This window comes from Zea mays, chromosome 1 (genome assembly GCF_902167145.1).
Source record: "Zea mays cultivar B73 chromosome 1, Zm-B73-REFERENCE-NAM-5.0, whole genome shotgun sequence".
Taxonomy (NCBI): Eukaryota; Viridiplantae; Streptophyta; class Magnoliopsida; order Poales; family Poaceae; genus Zea; species Zea mays.
Window position 1 is genome coordinate 271739439 of NC_050096.1, and position 22925 is coordinate 271762363.

The window sequence follows — 22925 nt, forward strand, 5'->3', positions numbered from 1 at the left end:
ATGCGCGCCGTCCCATTCCCCCGCGCGGCCAACCCTCTCGTACGAGTGCCCTGGGCCTTCCTTTTATAGGCGTAAGGAGAGGGCCCAGGTGTACAATAGGAGATGTAGTAGTGTGCTAACGTGTCTAGCAGAGAGGAGCTAGCGTCCTAAGTACATGCCGTCGTGGCAGCCGGAGAGGTTTTGGCACCCTGTTCATGAGATGTCGTGGCCGTCGGAGGAGCGCTGGAGCCTGGCGGAAGGACAATTGTCGGGGCTGTCGAGTCCTTGATGACGTCTCCTTGCTTCCGTAAGGGGCCGAGAGCCGCCGTTGTCATGGAGCACGCGGGGCGCCATCATTACTTGTTTACCGGGGCGAGCCAGATGGGACGCCGGTCTTGTTCCCCGTAGCCTGAGCTAGCTAGGGGTAGGGTAATGATGGCCCCCCTGTGACGTGGTCGGTCCGAGCCCTGGGTCGGGCGAGGCGGAGGCTCCTCCGAGGTCGAGGTCGAGTCTGTCTTCCGTGGTCGAGGTCGAGTCCGAGCCCCGGGTCGGGCGAGGCGGAGACCGTCGTCTTCCGGGGCCGAGGCCGAGTCCGAGCCCTGGGGTCGGGCGAGACGGAGTCCGTCATCTTCCGGGGCCGAGGCTGAGTCCGAGCCCTGGGGTCGGGCGAGGCGGAGTTCGTCGTCTTCCGGGACCGAGCCCGAGTCCGAGCCCTAGGGTCGGGCGAGGCGGAGTTCATCGTCTTCCGGGGCCGAGCCCGAGTCTGAGCCATAGGGTCGGGCGAGACGGAGCTTCCTATGGCGCCCGAGGCCGGACTTGGCCGCTGTCAGACTCACTCTGTCGAGTGGCACAGCAGTCGGAGCGACGCGGGCGGCGCTGTCTTCTTGTCAGGCTGGTCAGTGGAGCGGCGAAGTGACTGCGGTCACTTCGGCTCAGTCGACTGAAGGGCGTGCGTCAGGATAAGGTGTCAGACCACCTTTGCATTAAATGCTCCTGCGATACGGTCGGTTGGCGTGGCGATCTGGTCAAGGTTGCTTCTCGGCGAAGACTGGGCCTCGGGCGAGCCGAAGGCGTGTCCGTTGCTTGAGGGGGCCCTCGGGCGAGACATGAATCCTCCGGGGTCGGCTGCCCCTGCCCGAGGCTGGGCTCGGGCGAGGCGAGATCGTGTCCCTTGAGTGGACCGAGCCTTGACTTAATCGCACCCATCAGGCCTTTGCAGCTTTGTGCTGATGGGGGTTACCAGGTGAGATTAGGAGTCTTGGGGGTACCCCTAATTATGGTCCCCGACAGATGTAGATGTTACTTTTTTTATGATTTGAAAATTATTATGATGTGTTTTGTTACTCGCGGCCTGATACTGTCACTGGAGACATTGTATTCGTCCTCCGGCAGAAGGATCACTCCAAATTCAAAAGAAAGGGTGAAGATCTCCTCTATGAGCATACCTTGTCTCTGACCGAAGCACTATGTGGGTGCCAATTTGTTCTTACACATCTGGACAACAGGCAGCTTCTCATCAAATCAGACCCTGGTGAAGTTGTTAAACCTGGTAAGCCCTTTTTTTCTTATAGATCTCAATTCTCACTTCTTCAACTGTATTTGTAATCCTTGTTTGATAAATTTGAGCAGACCAATTCAAGGCGATTAACGATGAGGGGATGCCAATTTACCAGAGGCCTTTCATGAAGGGGAAGCTATACATCCATTTCACGGTGGAGTTCCCTGACTCGCTGGCACCAGAGCAGTGCAAGGCTCTCGAGACAGTACTTCCACCAAGGCTTTCATCCAAGCTAACAGACATGGAGACAGATGAATGCGAGGAGACGACTATGCATGATGTGAACAACATCGAGGAAGAGATGCACAGGAAGCAAGCTCACGCTGCCCATGAGGCGTACGAGGAGGACGACGAGATGCCGGGCGGAGCCCAGAGAGTGCAGTGCGCGCAACAGTAAGCAGATTATCATCAAGGCAATTGGGAGGGGGTGCCCTTCAAGTGTGGGAGTGATCTTTGGTTTTGCTGTCGCTGAGCTGCGAAATAGGAAGCTAAATCGACCTCGTTAGCGGGGAATGTATCCTTTTTTGCTGCAACATAAAAAATGCTACCCAGGCATAGCTGGGTACCTTTTAACTTCTGTTTGTGGGATTTGCTAGAGTGATGGTTTCGATATATAGGGGGACTTGAATGTCTGTGGAATGCTACGGTATAACGCACATTTGGGTGCAATGTCTGTTGCATTGTTGTCTGAATGACATCGTTGGTACATTTTTTTAATGTAACGCCTGTAGTTTGCTAATTAACCAGCTTGGAATGGCCTGATTGATGATGCCTAATAATTTGTCCTTTACCGGTTATAAAGGTGCTGCTAAGAAACAATAGTCATTTGTGGATGAATGTAAAGAGAGAAACGGTGAGCAGTCTAGCCTTGTTGGATCGTGACATGGAACTTGAGGCCAAGTTTGCAGTAGTTGCCAACGCTGCAGACGTAGTGCCGTTGTTGGAGAAAAGCGGTGCTGATTTGGCCAGTGACTTGTCTTTAGAAGCTGCCGATTGCGTCCTGGTTTGGACATGCATCAGGGTGGTTATCCTGCGATGATGGAGCCATGGGAAGAGGATGCACAGTTTTTTCTGCGTAGTTTTCATCGGTCTGAATTGGTGACCAAACATCACGCTTTTGGATTTTTTTCTTCTTTTTTGCAGGATTCAGGTGTGCGTGCGTGGGCGTCGTACGACCATGAGAGTAGAGCATCAGGGCTGCGCAACAAATTCACACATTGGGAATAAAAAAGGTTCTGGAGTTTTGTGAATTTTTTTTTTGAAAACGACCTTCGCTTGCATGTATTGCTTCTGAAAGAAGTTGCTTAAGCAATAGTTCATCACGGTACAACAAGGAAATAATGTGTTTTCATTCCTGTAACTCCTGTTGCAATGGAAGCCATCTGAACAAGTGAACATGCTTGTGGTTTCTATACTGAACTAGAATAGAAAGCGCCCTGTCGGGCGCTCTATCGGCATGAGACAATCTATCTGAAATCAAATGATACGTGAAACCTCATAGAAGAATAGATCTCAACATTCAGCCGATGAAGATTAGATCAGTATACAAAGTAGTAGCAACTAACTTTTTGATATACTTATAGAAACAATTGGTTCGAATCTTTGTTGGTGGCAACAAAGAAAGAAACTGCATCCATATCATTCCCGTGAAACTTCTGCTGCTTCTGGTGCTTTATGGGATTCTACCAACATCAACTTCCTTAAATCAGGTACCAGCAGTAGTGTTCAACTGTGAGACGAACCAGGAAGCCTTGCTGGAACTGAAGGTTGTCCTAGCCTCCTAGGCCAACAATCGAGCAGGATATGAACATATACTATTCCAATAACAACTTGAATTTCCTTCAGTTAACTTCATTGCCCACAACAGCTTGATGCATTTGAACATATACTATTCCAATAACATACGGATCATTGGTGAGTTGTCAATTTCCCAATAAAAATTATAGCCACTCAAACTGTCTCATTAATATACGAATCTTATTAATATACGAATCTGCTAATCAGTTCTCCTAAAAATCATGTTGGACTGCTGATATGATTTCAGACAATTTATAGAAACAAGACTAATCAGGTCTCCTAAAAGTCCTCCTAAACTGTTGATCTGATTTCAGCAGATTTGGGTGATTTGCTAAAGGAAAACTATATTTTTTTACTACCATGCCATATACCGAAACCAAAATTTGGCAGCACAGCTATCGTAGTTCGCTGGCACTGGACAAGACCATGACATATTTTGGGCTATGTAAAAAGTCAAACTATTGAACCAAGGGAACCAATATTTTCAAAATTAAGTTCGGACACGTGCTCACATCCGCAACTTTGTCAATTTTTTTATATTACTAATTTACAGGCCTCTAGTAAACAAATCACAACACAACCAGTATATGAGGTGCATTGTGTGTGTGTGCGGTATTATCTATATTGCCAAAAATAATTACCAATGTCACATAACAATGTACTACCATAGATGTTCAGATCTAACCTTTTTCAAACCGAACTATCAGCAATTCAGCATCCTGATCTCCATCTTCTGCAGCATCTTCATCATTAGCATAAAGAAAGAATTTCTGCAAGCCACATAAAAGGTTAGTCAAACACAGGGATTAAAAGTATTTATCATCATGAAGCACACAATTTACAAATAAGATGTCAGATGGCAAACAAGTCTTTTAAAGATAAACATGAGAAACAACCTAAACGTGAAAAGGAGATTTTCAAACTATATGTTAACAGGAATGCCTTTTTACGTTGTAGAATCACTTAAAATATTTATATAAATATGTATGTCTGCATTCCTACATGAAAAGAAAAACAACAGAGCCAAATTGGCATGCAGTTAAAATCACAAACAGGGGCTCTTGCGCTTGTAGTGGGATAGGGCATTCTAAATTATAGTTGTCATTATCTTGCGTATTCTATACTACTAATCAAATCATTTGATGTTCTCAGGTACATGGGTACAATAACTGGCATAGGTGATCTAGATCCTGTAAGCTGGAAAAGTTCCTAGTGGCACAACATATGGGTTAGATTGCATGAGCCACATCATTGATGGTAGGTTTAGTTTGTATCTAAGTATGAGTAGCTAACCATAAATGAGGTGGGCAAATGGTATTAGTAAATTACTGGGCTGTCGTAATCCATGTTGAGGTGGGCTTGCTTCAACCACATCAGCTATTATTTAAAATCAACAGGTGCCAAAAAAATCTACAGTGATAAACAAATCATTATTGATATTTACATACTATAGTTATTTCTAACCTCATTTTGCATTGATACGCAGGAATCCTAGCGCCAGACTGGCATGGAAATGTAATAGACTGTTTGGTTTAAGGAATAAGCTAGTCCGTCATCTTCTCACTCCTCACTTTTTTTGTTTGGTTTCTCATATTTTTTGGCTTTTTGTTTAGCTGTATTTGTGATAAGTTGGAACGGGCCTTCACTGTGTTATCATGCATTACTAATCCTATTTGTTTATCTAGATTGCATATGAAGGGCATCACATTGATAGATTTAGTGTGTTGTCCCATGGCTGTAGCACACTTAACTTGATACCTTATTTCCCTCTCCACTCCTTTCAGTATATCCACATCAAAGGTGAACAATGTAATGGTCCTCATTGTAGGGGTAAAACATTCTGCCATGCTTTTTTGTCTAAGTAGTATTTGTTGTACACAAAATCAGATATCTGATGCAATGCTTGAGTCTTAGTTTAAGTAAGTCAATCTAGCAGCTTCCTACATGTTTTGCTATTACACATCCATGATTAGATGATATCTCAATTGGTCATAAAGTAGAATTGCTGATAATTTTCAACGAAAGCGAACAAAACAGCGAACCTGAACATTGCTTTCCTCCATCAGAATCTCTTTCGCCTTCTCACATGGAGCCCCTACATGTACCATAAATTGCACTGGGTCAGAACCTCCCTTACCAGCAGAGCAAATCAAATGTGGATACTAATTTAACAGATCCTTCAATCACAAGGCGAATTTTTTACATCTTGAAGCAGTTTGAACAGGGACCACTTCATTTAATGACCAGAAGGTAATTCTAGTATTTGCATGGTGGTTAAAAACAAACTGAATATTACCAAATTCAGATAATTATTAACGAGATATTAAAACCAATGAAATCATGTGGACAACATTCACACAATGGTCACATTAAAACAACGCACGCAAAACTGGAGCTGAATGTTAACATTATAAATTTATACCTAAGCTAACTTGTAAACTTTAGGTGAAAATCAAAAAAATATTATTCAGTTTTAACAGTTTTGCAGAATATCAAAACGAACCAAGGCTATATAGCCAGTGGACAACTTTCCAGGAGCAGGAACGTGACTCAGTCCTGCTTCTGCTTGCTGTGGAGGTAGGACTTCTCGCAGTACTCGGAGACGGTGCAGAGTTGTGGGCGTAGGTTCTTGAGCTCCCACGCCATCATCATGAAGCATAAATCCAACCGGATCCCTTGTGAGACGAAGCATAAACTAATTTTTCTTTTAGGAAAAAGGGAGGATTGTTGTGTGTGCACGTTTATAGATATAGGAATGCGGGGTTTGGGGAGCACCTGCAGAGCCTTGATGAAGCTCTTGCTGAGTTCCATGGACGCCTCGTCGACGGTGGTGGGGCCGGCCCTGGCCCCCGCGACCCCGCCTCAGGCGTCGGCGGGTAGTGCTGTGGCGGCTGCATTCCCCCTCTTCAGCTCCGGCGGCGGGCATCCGGCAAGGGAAAGAAACAACGGGCGCCAGTACAGGAGGGGGAGCACAGGAGGTGGCGAGGTCAAGGAAGCGCTCCACTGGCACTCGGTGGGCGAAGTGGGGTGGAGAACTGGTCGTCTGGAGGTGAAGCGGGTGATGCCTCGACGTTGAAACCGCACCCGGTTCTCTACAGACTCGAAATCAGAGGAGAAACGGACGCAACTCGACGACGGCTCTGCTGAATCGAAGAAAATATTCAGGTCCGGCACGCCGCCACGCGTCCACGCGCGAGTGCTGGAGTGTCCGTAGAGCGCCAGTGGAGCGCTTCCTTGACCTCGACACCTCCTGTCCTCCCCCTCCCCTACTGGCGACTCTCATCGGCCTGGAGCTCCACGCGGGGGGCTCCGAGCGCCCGGCCCTGCGCTACGGGCACGCCGGCTTCGCCAAGCGTGGCGAGGACTACTTCCTCGTCAAGCCCGACTGCCTCCGCGTCCCCGGGGACCCCGCATCCGCGTTCTCCGTCTTCGCCGTACGTACCGCCCTCCCGCCCGCCTCTCTCTCTCTCTCGCGCGCGCGCGCTGCTGCGCCCTGTTCTGACGCCTCTCCGCTGCGTGGATCTAGCGCGCCAGGTGTTCGACGGCCACAACGGCGTGTCGGCGGCGGTCTACAGCAAGGAGCATCTGCTCGAGCACGTCATGAGTGCGCTGCCGCCGGACATCGACCGCGAAGACTGGCTGCAGGCGCTGCCGCGCGCGCTCGTCGCCGGCTTTGTCAAGGCCGACATCGATTTCCAGCGCAAGGGTGAGTGCCATGCTACTGCCCAGTACCATTTGCAGTCGAGATTGGAGGTCAACGTAGTTATCGTCCCTGTATCTGTCTGTGTGTGTGCCTATTAAGGGGAGGTGTCGGGAACCACGGCGACACTGGTGGTCATCGATGGGTTCACGGTCACGGTGGCGTCGGTGGGTGACTCGCGCTGCATCCTGGACACGCAGGGCGGCGAGTTGCAGCTGCTAACCGTGGACCACCACCTGGAGGAGAATGCAGAGGAGCGGGAGCACGTCACGGCCAGTGGTGGGGAAGTAGGCCGGCTCAATCTCTTTGGCGGCCAGGAGGTAAGCCACTTCAGTTCGAGTGAATCGGTAACTTGCTTATCCTCAATCAATTCCTGCATGAATGCTTATGCTGGGGGGACTTTAGGTCGGGAGATAATTGCCATTATAGACAAAGAGCGGACGGGATTCAACGAAATGGAGGCCATGGCGTTGGCTTCTCTGTTCTGGAGACGCAGACGACAGCCAATCGCCAAAACGGAAAGGTGACAGCGCTTGGAGCTGCGTAAACAGGTATTACTCTCCTGTCCCCGTTTACCGTTCGCCTGCGTAGACGGCGTCTCTTGTACTCCTCTTGTGACCATTCGCATATCTTCCGTCGCCGAATTGGACTGCTCTCGGGGTCGACATCGCCGCCTGCTTCTCTTCTTCCTCTTGCGGCTGCTTGCGGTCTCCTCTTCTCAGCGGTGAGTTCTCGTGCTCCGACAATGCTGGACCGATTCCCATCTCTGCCTTGTATGGTTAACGCGTATTGTAACCCTAGCCGCCGTTCCGTGTTCATGCCGCCCGCTTCCTCAATCCAGAAACCCTAGCCGAATTTTCTCTGCTCCTGTGCGGATGGATTTTCCACCGAGCAAAGTGGTTGCAGATGCTGTGGAAGCTTCTCATGCTGCTGCCGTTGCGGCCTCGGAGGCTAGATGCGCGGTATTTGTTGCTGAGAAGGAGGCCAAGGCTGCGGTTCAGTTCGCCGCCATTGCCGTGGACAAGGTTGAAGCAGTTAAGGCCTCATCGAATGTGGTATGGATTATCAAACTCATACACTCAAATTTTTTGTTGATAGAAATGGATTGTCATCTGGTTGTTGCACAGGATCTTGTCGACTTCAAGTATCATGTGAACATAAAGAATTCGTTGAGATATGCTATTCAAGAAATGAGGAGGCAATCTAAACTGTTGCATTCGGTTCAAAAATTGTGTTCGACTATTCCAGAGGTACAAGGTGGCAAGATAGGAAAGGTTCGCGGGCATCTAGAACATGTGTGCAAGGAGCTAGACAAAACTTCAATTGTCTGTGAAGAAGATTTAGAAACTAAGAATCCAACTTGGGATCTTTACGACAACCCTTCCGTAGATGATGAACATCCTCTAGATGATGATGAACTTGGTGATGGCTACAGTACAGAAGGTCCAGAGCTATGGGAAATGGTTTTTGAAGACTTCAAGTGGGAAGAGATTAAAGCTAATGTCTCATTCGAAGAGCACTATCGTGTGATAAACTACAGGTTCGAAGAGATAAACGACCGTAACATGTAGTTGTGGACATGAGGTTGCCTTTGGTGGGTTGGTTTCATTTTGGTGTCATTTTGGTCTGTCTGGGATATATTTTGGAAGGACGGAACTGATATTTGTTGTATGAACTAGTATCTGTTGTATGAACCCTAGTGTTTGTTGTCGTGTTCAGACAAGATGAATGGCGTTTGTAAGAACATTAGTGTTATCTGTTTTCTGTGTTGTGGAGATGAGGTTGTAAGAACTAATGGCTCAGTGTTATCTGTTTTGTGTTATATGTTATCTGTTTTGTGTTATATGTTATATGTTTTTTGCTCTCTATTTCTCTGAAACTGGGCAAGTGACCGAACTAGGCGACAATATGTTTCTCTGAAACTGGGCAAGCAGCAACAATTGCAAGTGACCAGATAACTGATCTGCAAGCTGTCCACCACATAACTGGCAGACCCAGGTCCTTTGGTATTTCACCAGATTACTGGCTAGTGACCGAACTGGCAAGTGACCGATCTGGGCAAGTGACCGAACTGAAACTGGGAACCACAGATACACTGAGAGCTGATGACGCCATGCACAGATACAACTAAAACCAAAACTGAAACTGGGAACCACAGATATACTGAGAACTACAACTGAAACTGGGAACCACAGATACACTGAGAGCTGATGACGGCATGCACAGATACACTAGAACGAAAACTGGGAAGCACCGAACTGGCAACTAAAATAAAACTGAAACTGGGAAGCACCGAACTGGCAACTAAAACTGAAACTGATGAATACACTGGGCTTGTTCTTAGCAGTCTTACAACAAATACAGGTGGAGCACAGTGGTTGTTCTTAGCAACAAATACAGGTGAAACTGATGGATACACTGGGCTTGTTCTTAGCAGTCTTACAACAAACTGAAACTGATGAATACATAGTGTTTGTTCTTAGCAGTCTTACAACAAATACAGCTTCTTCTGAGCACAGTGGTTGTTCTTAGCAGTTAATACTGCTTCTTCTGAGCACTAATCCTCAGTCTTTTCTTGGGGGTGATTTTCTTCACTAGCCATTTCCTTGTCGGTGGTGGAGAAGCAGGTGGAGCTTGCTCGGCTGTTTCATCGGCCACTTGTTCAGTGATTTGTGCACCGAGTGGCTGGAAGAGTGCAAGACCCAATTGTTCTGTCTCTGGCTGTGGCTCTTCTAGCTCTTGTTCAGTGATTTCCTCTGCTAGGTCTGGCTGTTCTGGTACATTCTGTGAAGAAGTCCGCAGCTCTTTAGGGATCCAATTTTTTGTGGTGTTCTTCCGTGGTTTCCTTTTCCTACTCAAAAAAATACTCAAACATTTAGTTCACGAGTACTAATATAAATTGAACATATAGAAGTAAGTTGAGAACTAGCCTTTTTTTGGTCCCATTCAAAGGGCACTTGTAGCTAGATTGGCGGTGTCCCAATTCACCACAATTAGGACAAGTGTATTGCCTTTTGAGTCGCTTTTTCGTTTTTTCATTTTCGTTGCTACTTTTTTTTCTAGCACTCCCACCCTCGAGACAGCTTTTAATTCTATTTTTTCGTTGCCTTCCAAGACCTCTTCTAGCTATTGGTGCAAACACTCCACTGGCGAAATCAACTGATGGCCAAAACGAACGATCACCAATTGGTTCCACCCTTCTAGAATATGCTATCTTGAATCTTTCAGTAGAGTAATAATCGTCAACAAAATTTTCCATACCTACATCTCTGGAATCTTGGGCTATTATTAGGGCTAGACCATGTTGACACGGTGACCCAGTGTGTTGCCATTCCTCACAAGAACACTATTTCAGTTCTGCATTCACGACATGTTTAGTCATACAATTAGTGTTGTCTCGTACCTCTGCCATGTAGTTGTCACATTTTACAATGGACAAGTGGCCCAACCCTCTAGTCCGAGCCTTTAGTATCGCTAAGAAGTGTCATATCACCCACAACCTTTTTCAGCTGTTTCATGAACCAAATCCAATTGTCAACCGTCTCAGCTTGGAAAAAGCCAAAACATACTGGGTACATCCAATTGTGGCCATCTACACCAGTAGCAGATGCAAGATGTCCGTTCCATCTACCGTTCAATGCTGTCGAGTCCACACTAAGATAAGGTCTGCACCCATCTCGGAACCCAGATATGCATGGACCAAAGGCACAAAAGAATCGACTAAAATAGTACTTCCCATCTTCCAAAATAACATCAATCTCAATCACACTATCGGGCATGACTGCAATTACAGCATCCTTCCAAGAGTACAAGAGCTGGAAGCTTTCCTCCCAAGATCCATACAACTCTCTCAAAGCCTTCTCTTTCCCTTTCCAAACTGTATCATACCCAATAGTGACATTATGAGTTGTTTGTAGTGTTTGTTGTAACTCTTTAGCACCCATTTGTGGTTTCTTCATGAGCAAGGGTTTAGCGTGGAATGCGACCCAACCACAAGTTGGCGTAGTAGTCCTCCTCCTTCCACTAGATGTGCAAGTGTGAACATCATCTAGTACAGCTACCACAATAGTAGGCAATCCTTTCTTCTCTTCGCGTGCATAGATCCTCCAAGGGCAATCACCACCCTTACAGTATCCAACGTATCTTGTTGTCGAAGTAACTTCAATTCCAAGCTCGAACTCATGTTTTATTGCATACTGTCGCATAGCAATCCTAAATTCTTTCATGTTAGGAAACAAACAACCTGGCTGCATAGAAGGATTCATCCTATTATACACCACCCTCTTTTCATCTGGAATGTAGTCTTGACAAGGCTGATCAGCATGGTGGTCTTCGTTGTCCGTATCCAAACTTCCTTGTGCATGACAATTTGTACCACTGCCAGAAAACCTATTATTCGCTGCCTCATCCTCTTTATTGAGTCCAAGATTAAAATATATCTCATTTTCGCATGGTACTTGTACTCTGCCTTCATCATCCAATACATCTGAAACTATAATCGAATCCTAGTGCAGTTGTGATTCCCCATCAATCCTCTGAAGTCCCTATATTACAGACAATGTAGGAGCCTCCAAGCATAAGCGAGACTGTTTTAAAAATTGAAGACCATGCAGGAGCATCCAACACTATTTTAGAAATTAAAGACAATGTATGTAAATTGACCTCACCTCACTGCCACCTGTTTCGCCTAATGCTGGATCTACATCGGGGGAGTTGGGAATGGCGTTAGAGTCTGGCGAATTGCAACTGGGCTTGAAGTCCATGGATCCAAAATCAGAGAAAACCTAAGTTCACAACCGGGTTCGGTGAGGGGAACAGACGATAGCCATGGTTCACATACGATAGCCATGGGAGACAGAGGATAGCAGGAGAACTCACGAAGAGGAAACCGGAAGCAGCCGCAGTAGGAAGACGCCAGCTCCCGAGAGCAGTCCGATTCAGCGAGGAGAGGAGTACGCCAGCTGCCGCGAGCAGGCCGACCCCGAGAGCAGCCGCAAGAAGAGACGGTGTAGAGAGGAGTATGCCAGACGGCGTCTGCGCAGGCGAACGGTAAACGGGGACAGGAGAGTAATACCTGTTTACGCAGCTCCAAGCGCTGTCACCTTTCCGTTTTAGCGATTGGCTGTCGTCTGCGTCTCCAGAACAGAGAAGCCAACGCCATGGCCTCCATTTCGTCGAATCCCGTCCGCTCTTCGTCTATAATGGCAATTATCTCTTAGGTCGGCCCTCTCCGGTGCTGGCCTGGTGGCTTGTGCCTCTCAAGATCCATCAGGGACAGGAGGTGGCGAATCAAGGAAGCGCTCCACTGGCACTCGGTGGGCGAAGTGGGGTGGAGAACTGGACGTATGGAGGTGAAGCGGGCAATGCCTCGACGTTGAAACCGCACCCGGTTCTCTACAGACTCGAAATCAGAGGATTAACAGACGCAGCTCGACGACGGCTCTGCTGAATCGAAGAAAATATTCAGGTCCGGCACGCCGCCACGCGTCCACGCGCGAGTGCTGGAGTGTCCGTAGAGTGTGGAGAGGCGTTAAAACCCCATGGGGTTTTAATAATAGAGATGTGCAGATCGAATACAATTTCATCGAAGATTAAATACAATTTCACTGAAGATCGAATACGATTTCACTGAAGATCGAATAGATAAGGTAAAATGATTCAAATTCGAAAAATACAAGGTGTGTTGGCCTGTGAAACAATGTAGCTACTTGTAACTTGCTGAGATCATTTCGACAAGCTTGTCATGCAGCGCACCATTTGTCACCAGAACACCGCCCCGAGGGTAGATGATTCTGCATGATGTTAGGTCAGCTGTAAGATCCAACGGTTCTCCACTCCAGTCACTGGTCGGACCAGGCCATGTACAGGTCATCGCGCAGCGGGATGGACCACATCGAGCCCCCAACGACGTGGTATGTCGCCACCGTGGCCTGCGGCACATGGACGGTTAGGAGCGACCATTTTTTAAGGTAACTGTAGATGCTCTTAATACTCCTCTCTCTCCCCAGCGTCGAGTGCATCGCCGCGCAACCCCTCGCAAGTCGCAACCGTCGACGTGATCAACATCGCCGCTCCACTATTACCTACCTCTCGCCGGAATCATTAACCCTAGGGAGCGGGACGGGAGACTGCTGCTACTACTGCAGCGGCGGCAGACTACAGACGAAGACGCCGGGATGGGCATCGGGAGCGAGGGGAAGGATGGCCGATGCTGCTAGCGCTAAGCCTTGAGCCCTTGACCAGCGCACCGCCGAGAACGCACTCCTCAATGCCAAGGTCACCGCAAACCTCTTCTGTATCATAGCCAAGGTGAGCTCTCGCCATCCTCTCGCACTCGCCGTACTTCTTTGATGAAGGATGTAATATTGTCATTCCTTGTGCTACTCATCTAAAAAAATTCTGCCCTGTTCTGTTGTACTCAATTTGCATATGCATATGAGTTTTGAGTAGATTTCTAGCTTAGTCAGGATTTGTTTAGGATGAAAGAAGCAGTGATCTATATGCAATTGCCATTGACTTGATTTTTTGAAGAGTAATTGAGCCAATCCATGTAGTACTAGAGTCTAATTGGAGCAATTTGGCTCTTGAAGATGATCCTTGATTACTGTGGCCACTAGCCAGTGGTGAATTTCTGGTTTTCAGTTCAGTAGCTATAGCTTGGGCGGCATTGAATATGTTAAGCATTCACAATGATATGATATGACGTAGGTTGGGGAATTGACATATTCCATTTTCAGACTTACGACAACTAATTTTTTCTAAGAAAAATCTGTAAAAGTGAAGCACTGACCGACCTAAACTACTAAAATTAATGAAAGACATGCTTCATTATTTACACTATAAATATATTAATTATTGCCTATTTTAATTTATTATATGTTAAGTGAGATATAAAAATAAAATTTCATTAAATATGTGTATAGAGGTATAGGCTAGAGGCATTTCTTAGTAATTTACGTCAATCTGTGCCTGCTCGGATTCTTCTCAGACGATAACTATCCTATATATGTTTGCATCTAAACCTGATTGTTCATGACATCTAGGTTTCATGCAAGCTTTTGTAAATCTTCTCTGGGAAAATACATCGTGTTGCATGGTTGGGCGTGTGTTATTTTCTGATCTATGAACAACAATCCATGAAATACGATGTTTGACCATTAGTCTTGTACTTTACATACCTAAATACTTTTGTCAATAAAATTATGTTTGACACTTTCAATCTTATGGATATAGACCAACTCACAATGGATATAGAGGTGGAGGAAGGAAATGTCGATGTTGGCAATACTGCTGAACCATCGTATGAGGTTGTGGCTAGCAGTGGTTGTTCAGCACACGTGCCAACTAATGACACTGACGAACATAAACTGGGTAAGTGCTATTATCAATTACAAAAAAACTAAGGTCTGTAATAATAAATATTTGTTTGACACTTAATTCTTCTCTTGTGCGCCATAGATATAGAGAGCGAGGATAGTAAGGTCAGTGTTGGTAATGCTGCAAAACAATCACAAGATGTTGTGGGAGTAGGTATTGACTGTATTTTCAATCCTGTTAAAGTGTCAACTGAAGCCAATCTTGGACCACAACCGGGTAGGCTCTCTTATCTACACTCCTAAATGTAAATATTGTCTTATGAGTACTCCTAAAAATGCTTTTGTCAAGAGACTTATGTTTCATTCACTCCTCATACAGATGTGATACACCTGACATCTTTGAATGTTCAAAACGAATCAAGTCAAATAAGTTCTGATGCGAATATGCTAGAGCAGAACAAACAAGATGCTTTGGACACACTTATTAGAATATCACAACATAAAAAATCAAAGAAGTTTAATGTAGCTCGAGTTATCTCTGAAGGTAATTTTTTTCTTGCCTTATTGCATCTTATTGGTTTTCGGATATATCATTTGCTTATTAAGTATAATATTTTTCATTGTATAGATTATAAATGCACCCAGAAGATGTTCAGCTTATTGAATACATTAAAACATTACCGGTGAAACAAGTTGTGGTGAACATCGACAGTGCATGGTTAAACAGAAATGATATGGAATGTCTTTTTCATGGTGATATCTAATTGTCTGGCGAAGTAAGTACATCTGTATGTCCATATTATATACAGTAATAAAGTATATATATTTATAATTATCCTATTATACAGTATGGTATACAAATTTAAAGCTAGCATGTATATTTGATCTACTAATTGTATTCTTTTGGTGTACAGGTCCTCAGTGCATATATACACTGTATTAGGGATGAAGAGCATTTACTTCATAGAGAAGGTGGAAAGGTCTTCTTGGAGAACACATTCATTTCCAGTCTGCTTAAGCGTGATGGCGACCCTAAGGTGCTCTTACATTGTAAGGAAGACACAATTGAAAAAATGGTGGACAACTATTTACAGTCTGACATGGTTGACCTAAAACTCAGCTCATTTTTAATATATGTAATATGTAATATATTGGTGCACAATACTTACAAATTAATGTTAATGTGTATGTTCTATGAAGGTGTTCATTCCAATAAATATAGAAAACTTTCACTAGTACCTGGCAGTTCTGAATGCAAAAAAAAGTGAGGTACATGTACTCGATTCTATGGGACAACAAATAACGGATCGCCGAGACCTTTATACTACAGTGAGTAATTATTTCTTTTATATTATGATTATTTCATCATTACATTATTTATTATCTATAAATCTTGATATGTTTTATATATACACATAGTTAAAAGGTCTAGAAAGACAGATTAAACTTGCAGCAGAACATAAAGAGCTTTACCAAGGCAAGTGGTCGAACCTTGATGTTGCATCATGGCCAATTATAGAGAAGATCACAACACAAATGCAAACCGATGGGTAAAATTCATGTGACCACCACTCTACAAAATTGGTTGTATTTATTTTCATATATACATAGAAACTCACCCGATCCGTTAAATTTCATATAAGGGTATCTTGCGGGTTATGGATGATAAACTATATGGAATACTGGATAGGATCTTCCCTATCTGATAACGTAACTCAAGTAGAGGACGTATATTTATAGGAACAATGTTTCTTTTGTTCTAATTTATATACTTGCAGGATGATATAACAATGTTTAGGTTTAAGCTATCTGTAATATTATGGGACTCGAGATTAAACACAAAGAAAATACATCAAAATCTTGACCACAATGTGGATGAAGATTGAGAGAGTTCAAGTGATCTTGAAATAATCGATACTCCATGTGAGTTACCTAAATCGTCAAATACATCACATCAAATTAAACCATATATATCTTCATGTGTTCTGCCTGCTAAAGTAACATCAACAAACACACAAGAACTGATGTTTGTGTTATGCACATATATCATGGGGATAGACAACGCCAAATATTTAAAATAAGTTAATTCTCATTTAATATAATATATGCATGGTAAATATTCATGCTTTAACTATAAAAACAAATGTTCATTTAATAGGAAACATTGGATTCAGAGCACTAAACTCTATCCAATTTTTTAAGTCTTAAAAAACTTAAAGATATATTGGATGTAAATAAGCCGATAGATACAGATTGTTTTAACATGGCTGTTCGGATGATCGCATGCAATGATGACTTGTTCTTGTTGAAAGACAAATACCACTATATGGATCTACAGTTCTGTGTAAGTTGAAGTAATTAGTCTTTATTCATATAAGTGTGTTCATTATATCATTATTTTACTAACAAAAAGTAGTCCATAACTAAATTTGGTCGAGACCCTCGCCTTCGTGCAAAGCCAGATATCAACATGTTGGCAAAATTATTAGAATGTTGGCCTACCATAGAGTACGATGTTTCAGATTGCAAACAAGTAAGCTATACTCTTTCATCATTTTTGTAATCTTGTTTTTTTCTCTTACTTGAACTATTTTTTTAAATTGTAGATTCTATTGTCCGATTCTTTCTTGGGTCACTTCACCTTATATGTACTTAACATGGACACTAGAAGCATCTATATAATGTACTCCATGCCTATACCATCATGGTTTAAGGGTGATGATCCTAACATGCATTATATCCATAAAATACATTATATTGGCAATAATATGAATGCTGCCATGGAATTGGCCAATCCTATATGGAAAGACGATATTTATATGTGGTGTCGTATAGTACCAACATGAGTTCTAAGAACATTAAACTGGTAATTTTTTTAACCTGAACAACTTATTAATTTGGTCTACATATATGTAACAACATATTATTTTAATTTGTAGGGATTTATCCGCCTTTCTTGTTATCAACTTTATGCACGTTTGGAATGGTATAAGGTTATCCTGCATTTGCACCGTGAGTACCCTATTTGTTCCAATACTTTGTCAATATCGTTCTTCTATAATTGATTATTAATTGAGTTCAATGATATGTAATAATGAATATGCAGAATGGGAATGTCTTGAGGACCAAATTTTTAGTAGAATTAATGAAGTACAAGGACAATGAATCCAAAGACAACATTCCAGAAGAAATACAAGAAATTATTAGACACATCAGATAAATATGATTTTATTTGTAATGATACTCAACTTTTACAGAAAATTATTATCCTTAATGTATATTCACTTCATTTTAATTTGTCGTCTTACTAAGATTTCAGCGTTTATTAATAATAATAAACAAATATTCATATTTTTGCACATCTTATTATCCTAATTAATTTTTATTGTCTTTTAGGTTCGTTGTATCGTTAATACGGGCATACTACTAGTATTTATAGAGGTAAAGATAGGTAAAGATGAAAATACTGTACTTGTCGTCGTAGTGTCACGAGGAAGTCTTGGTCACCAGAGGCCCGGGAAATAACTGGGCCAAGTCCAGGCCCTGTAGACAAGTCAAAAGACAAAATACACATCCGGGCACATCCCACCCAATCGACGTGCCGGATCAAACACGCCCCCCCTCCAAAAGAAAAAAAAACAAAAAAGCCGAACAAAAAACACGACGCGGCACAGAACATAGCACCGCACCACCGCACCGGGCCTCCTCCGAGTCTCCGACCTCCTCCTGTCTTCGGTGTCGTCGCCCGCCTCCCCATGAGGCCGCCCTCGAGACATGCCTCGTAGCCTCGGCGTCAGTAGCAGCAGCAGCACCAGGCGCTCCCTCCGCGTCGCGCCCCCCGCCTCACCCCCGCTGCGGCGGCCGCCGTCGCCGGCATGGCCATGCCGTTCGCGCGCCGCGACATCGAGGCGGCGGGCGCCGGCGCCAGCAGCGACGACTCTCCTGCCGCTAAGAAGGGCAAGCCCGAGCTCGCAGGGGCGCGCCCGGCTTTGACGAGGTCCGAGGCGTTCGCGTTCGCGGCCGTGCTCGCGCTCTTCACCGCCGGGATCTTCTGCGTCTTCCTCACCGCGCCACGCGGCGAGTTTGGGCAGATCCTCCGCCTCCCGCGCAGCCTTGCCGACGTCCGCCTTCTCAAGTACGCATATCCCTGCCCGCTTTCTCTTTGTTCCCCCGATCGGCCTTTTATTTGGATCAGGCTTATTTCGTATCTGAGGCGCGTAGTGTAAATCATGCTGCAAGCATGGTATCTATTGATTAATTAGTGCTACTTTGGATGTGATTTCGGATGCCGATTTCTGAGGACTAGGCTGTTCTTCAACATCAGAATAACTTGATGGAGGTGTGAGATTTCGTGATGCGTGAGATCGAAGATGAACACATGGTTCAGTCAAATAATACTGAAGCTATGTTTTAGTAGATGCAAATTTAGACAGTTAGGAACATTTGATATGTTGGTTACCAATTTCAATGAAGGGGACAAAAGAGGGCTCCTTTCCTATCTGATCTTGCAGCGACTCCACATGGGAGACGTTGTCTAAGTCAAAACCTCGTTAGGAATAAGCCAAGACTAGGAGCTAATTGGCTGTACTGCCTGTACAGAGTTCAATAGCGTAAATGTCGTGGACAGCGACTGGCTTTCTTTCTTGCTGTAAATTCTATCTCTCGGGAGTCAGTACTCAGTAATCAGTAACACTATAATTCTTCTCAGGTTATTTAGCAGGGGAAATTTGCAAGTATATTGGGCTTGCAAGTCAATTTTTCAAAGCTTCCCATTACCATCATCCATACAAGAAAGATGCTACCCACATTTATGTTGGGTTTTACATGTTAGAGAAGTATTTAGTTGTAGATATAATATAAGCACTGGCCAATGCTGTTGTGGTACCAAATTAACTAGTTACAGTTTTTTTTGGGACTACTGTACCATTACCATTTTTGTTGAAAAAAGTAAATATTCCCATTCTATCCATACCTCCTGTTGAGGTTTGGTACGAGTTCCTTAGGCTTTGTTGTGCATCCAATACAATAATTTGAATCTTGTAAAGTTACTGGCACTAATATAAGATCCTGAATCTAATATGATTCAAGAGCTAGGTTTATTTTGTAGTTTTCCATCAAGATAACACGATTTATCCTTGTAAATACTAAATAGATATTTAAACCCGAGCTGGTTATTCGAAATGTAAATCTGAACATTTAAACCCGAGCTGGCACAGTGCGGGAAGCCTACGGCACTGGATACGCCCTTTTAAGAATAGACATTTGACCTCCGTCACCATCAACTAAATCATAGGATTGTTTCTCCTATCCCTCAGTTCTGGATTACTAATTTAACAAGAGAAGAACTCACTGTAAATTAGTTATAATAACTACCAATTTGTCATTTGTTCTGATGTATTAGGGTGTCACCTTGCATATCTGCTACAACCAGCCAACCACTCACCAAATCATAGTACACTTTCAGTTATTCACTTACATTTCTTGTTACACAACACAGATACTCATTTTGCTTTGTTTTGGTTAATTTAACAGTTTCATTAGGTGCCTAAGAGACACTGCAAGTATTTAGCAAAATCTAGCACACTGGTGTGCTCCTACATTTCAATTACAGCCCCCCCCCCCCCCCCCCCCCTTTTAAGATACAAGCTGAGTGCATCTGATGCTATTTTCCTATTTAAACATTTTACTTGTACTAGTTTATTAGCCATACAGTTCTCAGAATTTTAAATCCTAGTGCAGGTATTACTGAACACATAGCCAATTTGTTTTAGTTGATTTCTGGTAGGCTTAGACTCTGTTGCCTTTGGTGGATAATATCATAATAACAAGAAAAAATTGTGAGTCATTTATTTTGTTATAGATACATGGTTTTTACTATGTATCTAGACATAGCGATAACATGTATCTATGTGCATATCAAAAAGTATGGACCTTGGAAAGCTTAAACGACTTACAGTTTGGAAGAGTAATTTTCATGTCTGCTGTCTTTGTAGAGTATGGTGAGAATGAAATTAGTGGATATAGTTTGGAATAGGACATATATATTGCTGCTTGCTAATAAGTTTTTGTAAACTTGCAGAGACAATCTTGCTGTTTACGCGAGAGATTACCAAACGAATTTTATATTGGGTTATTGCTCAATATACATCTTCATGCAAACATTCATGATCCCTGGGACAATATTCATGTCTTTACTTGCTGGGGCTCTTTTTGGAGTGATTAAAGGTGGCATTTTGGTAGTTTTCACTGCCACAGCCGGTGGATCTTCTTGCTATTTTGTCTCCAAGCTGATTGGCAGGCCCTTGGTTAGTTGGTTGTGGCCTGAAAAACTGAGATATTTCCAATCAGAGGTATCTTCTGCTATGCCTGTTGGTTAATATTTTTTTTTGAGATCCTGCAAGCACCGCAAAGTACAGATATTTATTTATTTCATAAAAATGGGGACATACACTGTGCGATCACTCAATTGGTACAAGCGTGCAATCAAACTATTTAAAGCATTCAATCTAGACCCAACGGTTTCATATGAAAGGTGTTAAATGTAAAATAGGTACTAGGTTTCAGCTGGAAGGGGTTAAATGTAAAATAGCAGGCACCGTTGGATTTTGATTGGATAAATCAGATCACTTGATTGCACGCTTGCACCAATATGGCAATATGATTGATGCACATGATATGTTACCCATGAAAATGACCTATAGTCATGTATGATTATGTAACAAATACTATTGTGTTTGATGCAGATTGCTAAGAGGAAAGAAAAGCTGCTGAATTATATGCTTTTTCTGAGAATAACTCCAACTTTGCCCAATACATTCATAAATATGGCGTCACCGATTGTTGACATACCTTTCCATATTTTCTTTGCTGCAACACTAGTTGGTCTTATTCCAGCATCTTATATTACTGTAAAGGTAATCTTCTTCTTTAACAACAGATTTGGTATGATTGTTTAACTCATTTTTAGATTATATTGAATCATTAATCTGAACCGAAGTCCATGTTGTATGTTAAGAAATCACTTGAAACATGGACTTGGGTGCTTAAACATCAAGAGTATCAAATATGCGTCATTGTTTAGTGTTCTAAATGTATGACATTATTCTTGTTTTGAAGTTTGATCAGTGAAGATGAAAGATAACATGTGTCATGAACTGCCTAAGCATGTCTTTGCTGATGGCTTCAAGCCTCTAACATATCCTTGAAGTTTTCTGTGTTTAGTACTTTAGTAGAAGATGGATGAGCAAACATCATCATGGGTGTCTGGGCCTGGGGACTGCTTACCTTTAACTGTTGTTAATTCCAATTAACCAGTAGGAACCTTGTTAGATCCGTACTGTCCATCCCCGTGCAACCTCTAAGACTATACTTTGTGAAGAGTTACCTTTTTTACCGCTAAAGGCTACTTCCTTGACCTAGAAACCACTTGAGCTGTGCGCTTCACTCACTTTATGCTTCCCTGTAACTGTAACTCCAGTGCTCTTCTTTTACCAACCTTCTCAGTGTATTGCATTGAAATAACGAATCTTACCTTTGTTTGGAGCCTGACGGTCCTGTTCCTTGATTATACTTTTTTGAGCATTTTCAGTCGTTTTTTTGCTAATAATTTTCGTGTCATTGTCATGCAGGCTGGTAGAGCCCTAGGCGATCTGAAATCAGTTAGAGAGTTGTATGACTTCAAGACATTAGTGGTTCTGTTCCTTATTGGATCTGTTGTTGTCGTTCCAACAATCCTGAAAAGGAAGAGAACATACGAATGATGTCTTAGAGCATCTACATACTTTCTTTAGATGTTCAAAATGTATTAGGATTTTTTTACCTTTTGTTTTCTTGATATCGTATACATTTTCAATTCTATACGTAGAGATGTAAAATCGAATCGAATGCTTTCTAATACTAGATGATGCCATCATTGTATCTGCATGTCTCCTGTTCATTATTGACCTGTATCTGTGCATACTTATTGTCTGAATCCTGTGTAAGAAGTTCTTGAATCTTGACATAGGGGGGGGGGGGGGGGGGGGGCTGTCTTGCCCTTCGTATCGCCCTCTGCATTGCACATTTGCACTTTATATCAATATCAAAATACTGTGTTTTAAGAAATGGGCGCAACAGCCGGGCATCGCTGCATGGAGCTGTCGTGCCCTCGGGGTGTCTTATAAAATGCTAGGGGACATCGGGTAAGAACTTGTTCGGTTACAAGAGATGAAATCGTACTATAGATTTAATTCGCTTCTAGATTTGAAATCTGATTATAGATTTAATCCGCTTCTAGATTGAGTGAATCTATACCTTGCACTCAATCTAATCCTATGATGGGATTAAATCCATGTATCACTTAAAGCTAATTATTCTTTTGATCCATAGATTTTAATATAAATATAAATTTGTGTAATATCTTTATAGATTTGTTCCATACCTAACGAGCTATATATAGAATCTGTCTTTCATTGTTTAAAAAATTCTCAAACCCTTAGGTTATAATCTATTATACGTTTAACCGTATAAAAGAATTTGAGTAGACTTGAATTATTTTAGGCCATGAAATGTGACATAGATTTAATTTCAATCCATA

At 43.1% G+C, this 22925-nt stretch overlaps 4 protein-coding genes across 4 annotated transcripts; 3 read left to right on the forward strand and 1 right to left on the reverse strand.

Moving 5' to 3' along the window:
* Positions 1 to 3895: 3895 nt before the first annotated feature.
* Positions 3896 to 6446, reverse strand: LOC100275093 (uncharacterized). The gene is given in 3 exon segments (NM_001149276.1): positions 3896 to 4104; positions 5377 to 5429; positions 6110 to 6446. Coding segments are annotated over 3 exon segments (294 nt in total). The 5' UTR covers positions 6261 to 6446; the 3' UTR covers positions 3896 to 4014.
* Positions 6396 to 12596, forward strand: LOC103645558 (probable protein phosphatase 2C 33). The gene is made up of 5 exons (XM_008668593.4): positions 6396 to 6405; positions 6500 to 6768; positions 6869 to 7040; positions 7137 to 7354; positions 12254 to 12596. The coding sequence occupies exons 1-5, from the start codon at positions 6396 to 6398 to the stop codon at positions 12410 to 12412; spliced, it is 828 nt and encodes a 275-aa protein (XP_008666815.3). The 3' UTR covers positions 12413 to 12596.
* On the forward strand, positions 7663 to 8838 carry LOC103643868 (uncharacterized). The gene is made up of 3 exons (XM_008667048.2): positions 7663 to 7758; positions 7876 to 8089; positions 8162 to 8838. The coding sequence occupies exons 2-3, from the start codon at positions 7910 to 7912 to the stop codon at positions 8603 to 8605; spliced, it is 624 nt and encodes a 207-aa protein (XP_008665270.1). The 5' UTR covers positions 7663 to 7758; positions 7876 to 7909; the 3' UTR covers positions 8606 to 8838.
* Positions 12597 to 18032: 5436 nt separating the features above from the next.
* On the forward strand, positions 18033 to 22273 carry LOC100283054 (gtk16 protein). The gene is made up of 4 exons (NM_001155956.1): positions 18033 to 18485; positions 20430 to 20700; positions 21094 to 21264; positions 21979 to 22273. Exons 1-4 carry the CDS (start codon positions 18226 to 18228, stop codon positions 22108 to 22110), a joined length of 834 nt encoding a protein of 277 aa, NP_001149428.1. The 5' UTR covers positions 18033 to 18225; the 3' UTR covers positions 22111 to 22273.
* Positions 22274 to 22925: the final 652 nt, after the last annotated feature.

Excerpts from the sequence above, each read along its gene's own strand:
- LOC103645558 (XM_008668593.4), top strand. Across the intron at positions 6,769-6,868 it reads CCGCGTTCTCCGTCTTCGCC|GTGTTCGACGGCCACAACGG; the intron begins GTACGTACCGCC and ends CTAGCGCGCCAG. Across the intron at positions 7,355-12,253 it reads ATCTCTTTGGCGGCCAGGAG|GTCGGCCCTCTCCGGTGCTG; the intron begins GTAAGCCACTTC and ends ATTATCTCTTAG.
- LOC103643868 (XM_008667048.2), top strand. The coding sequence starts at position 7,910 with ATGGATTTTCCACCGAGCAAAGTGGTTGCAGATGCTGTGGAAGCTTCT. Across the intron at positions 8,090-8,161 it reads TTAAGGCCTCATCGAATGTG|GATCTTGTCGACTTCAAGTA; the intron begins GTATGGATTATC and ends GTTGTTGCACAG.
- LOC100283054 (NM_001155956.1), top strand. The coding sequence starts at position 18,226 with ATGGCCATGCCGTTCGCGCGCCGCGACATCGAGGCGGCGGGCGCCGGC. Across the intron at positions 18,486-20,429 it reads GCCGACGTCCGCCTTCTCAA|AGACAATCTTGCTGTTTACG; the intron begins GTACGCATATCC and ends GTAAACTTGCAG. Across the intron at positions 20,701-21,093 it reads TGAGATATTTCCAATCAGAG|ATTGCTAAGAGGAAAGAAAA; the intron begins GTATCTTCTGCT and ends TGTTTGATGCAG.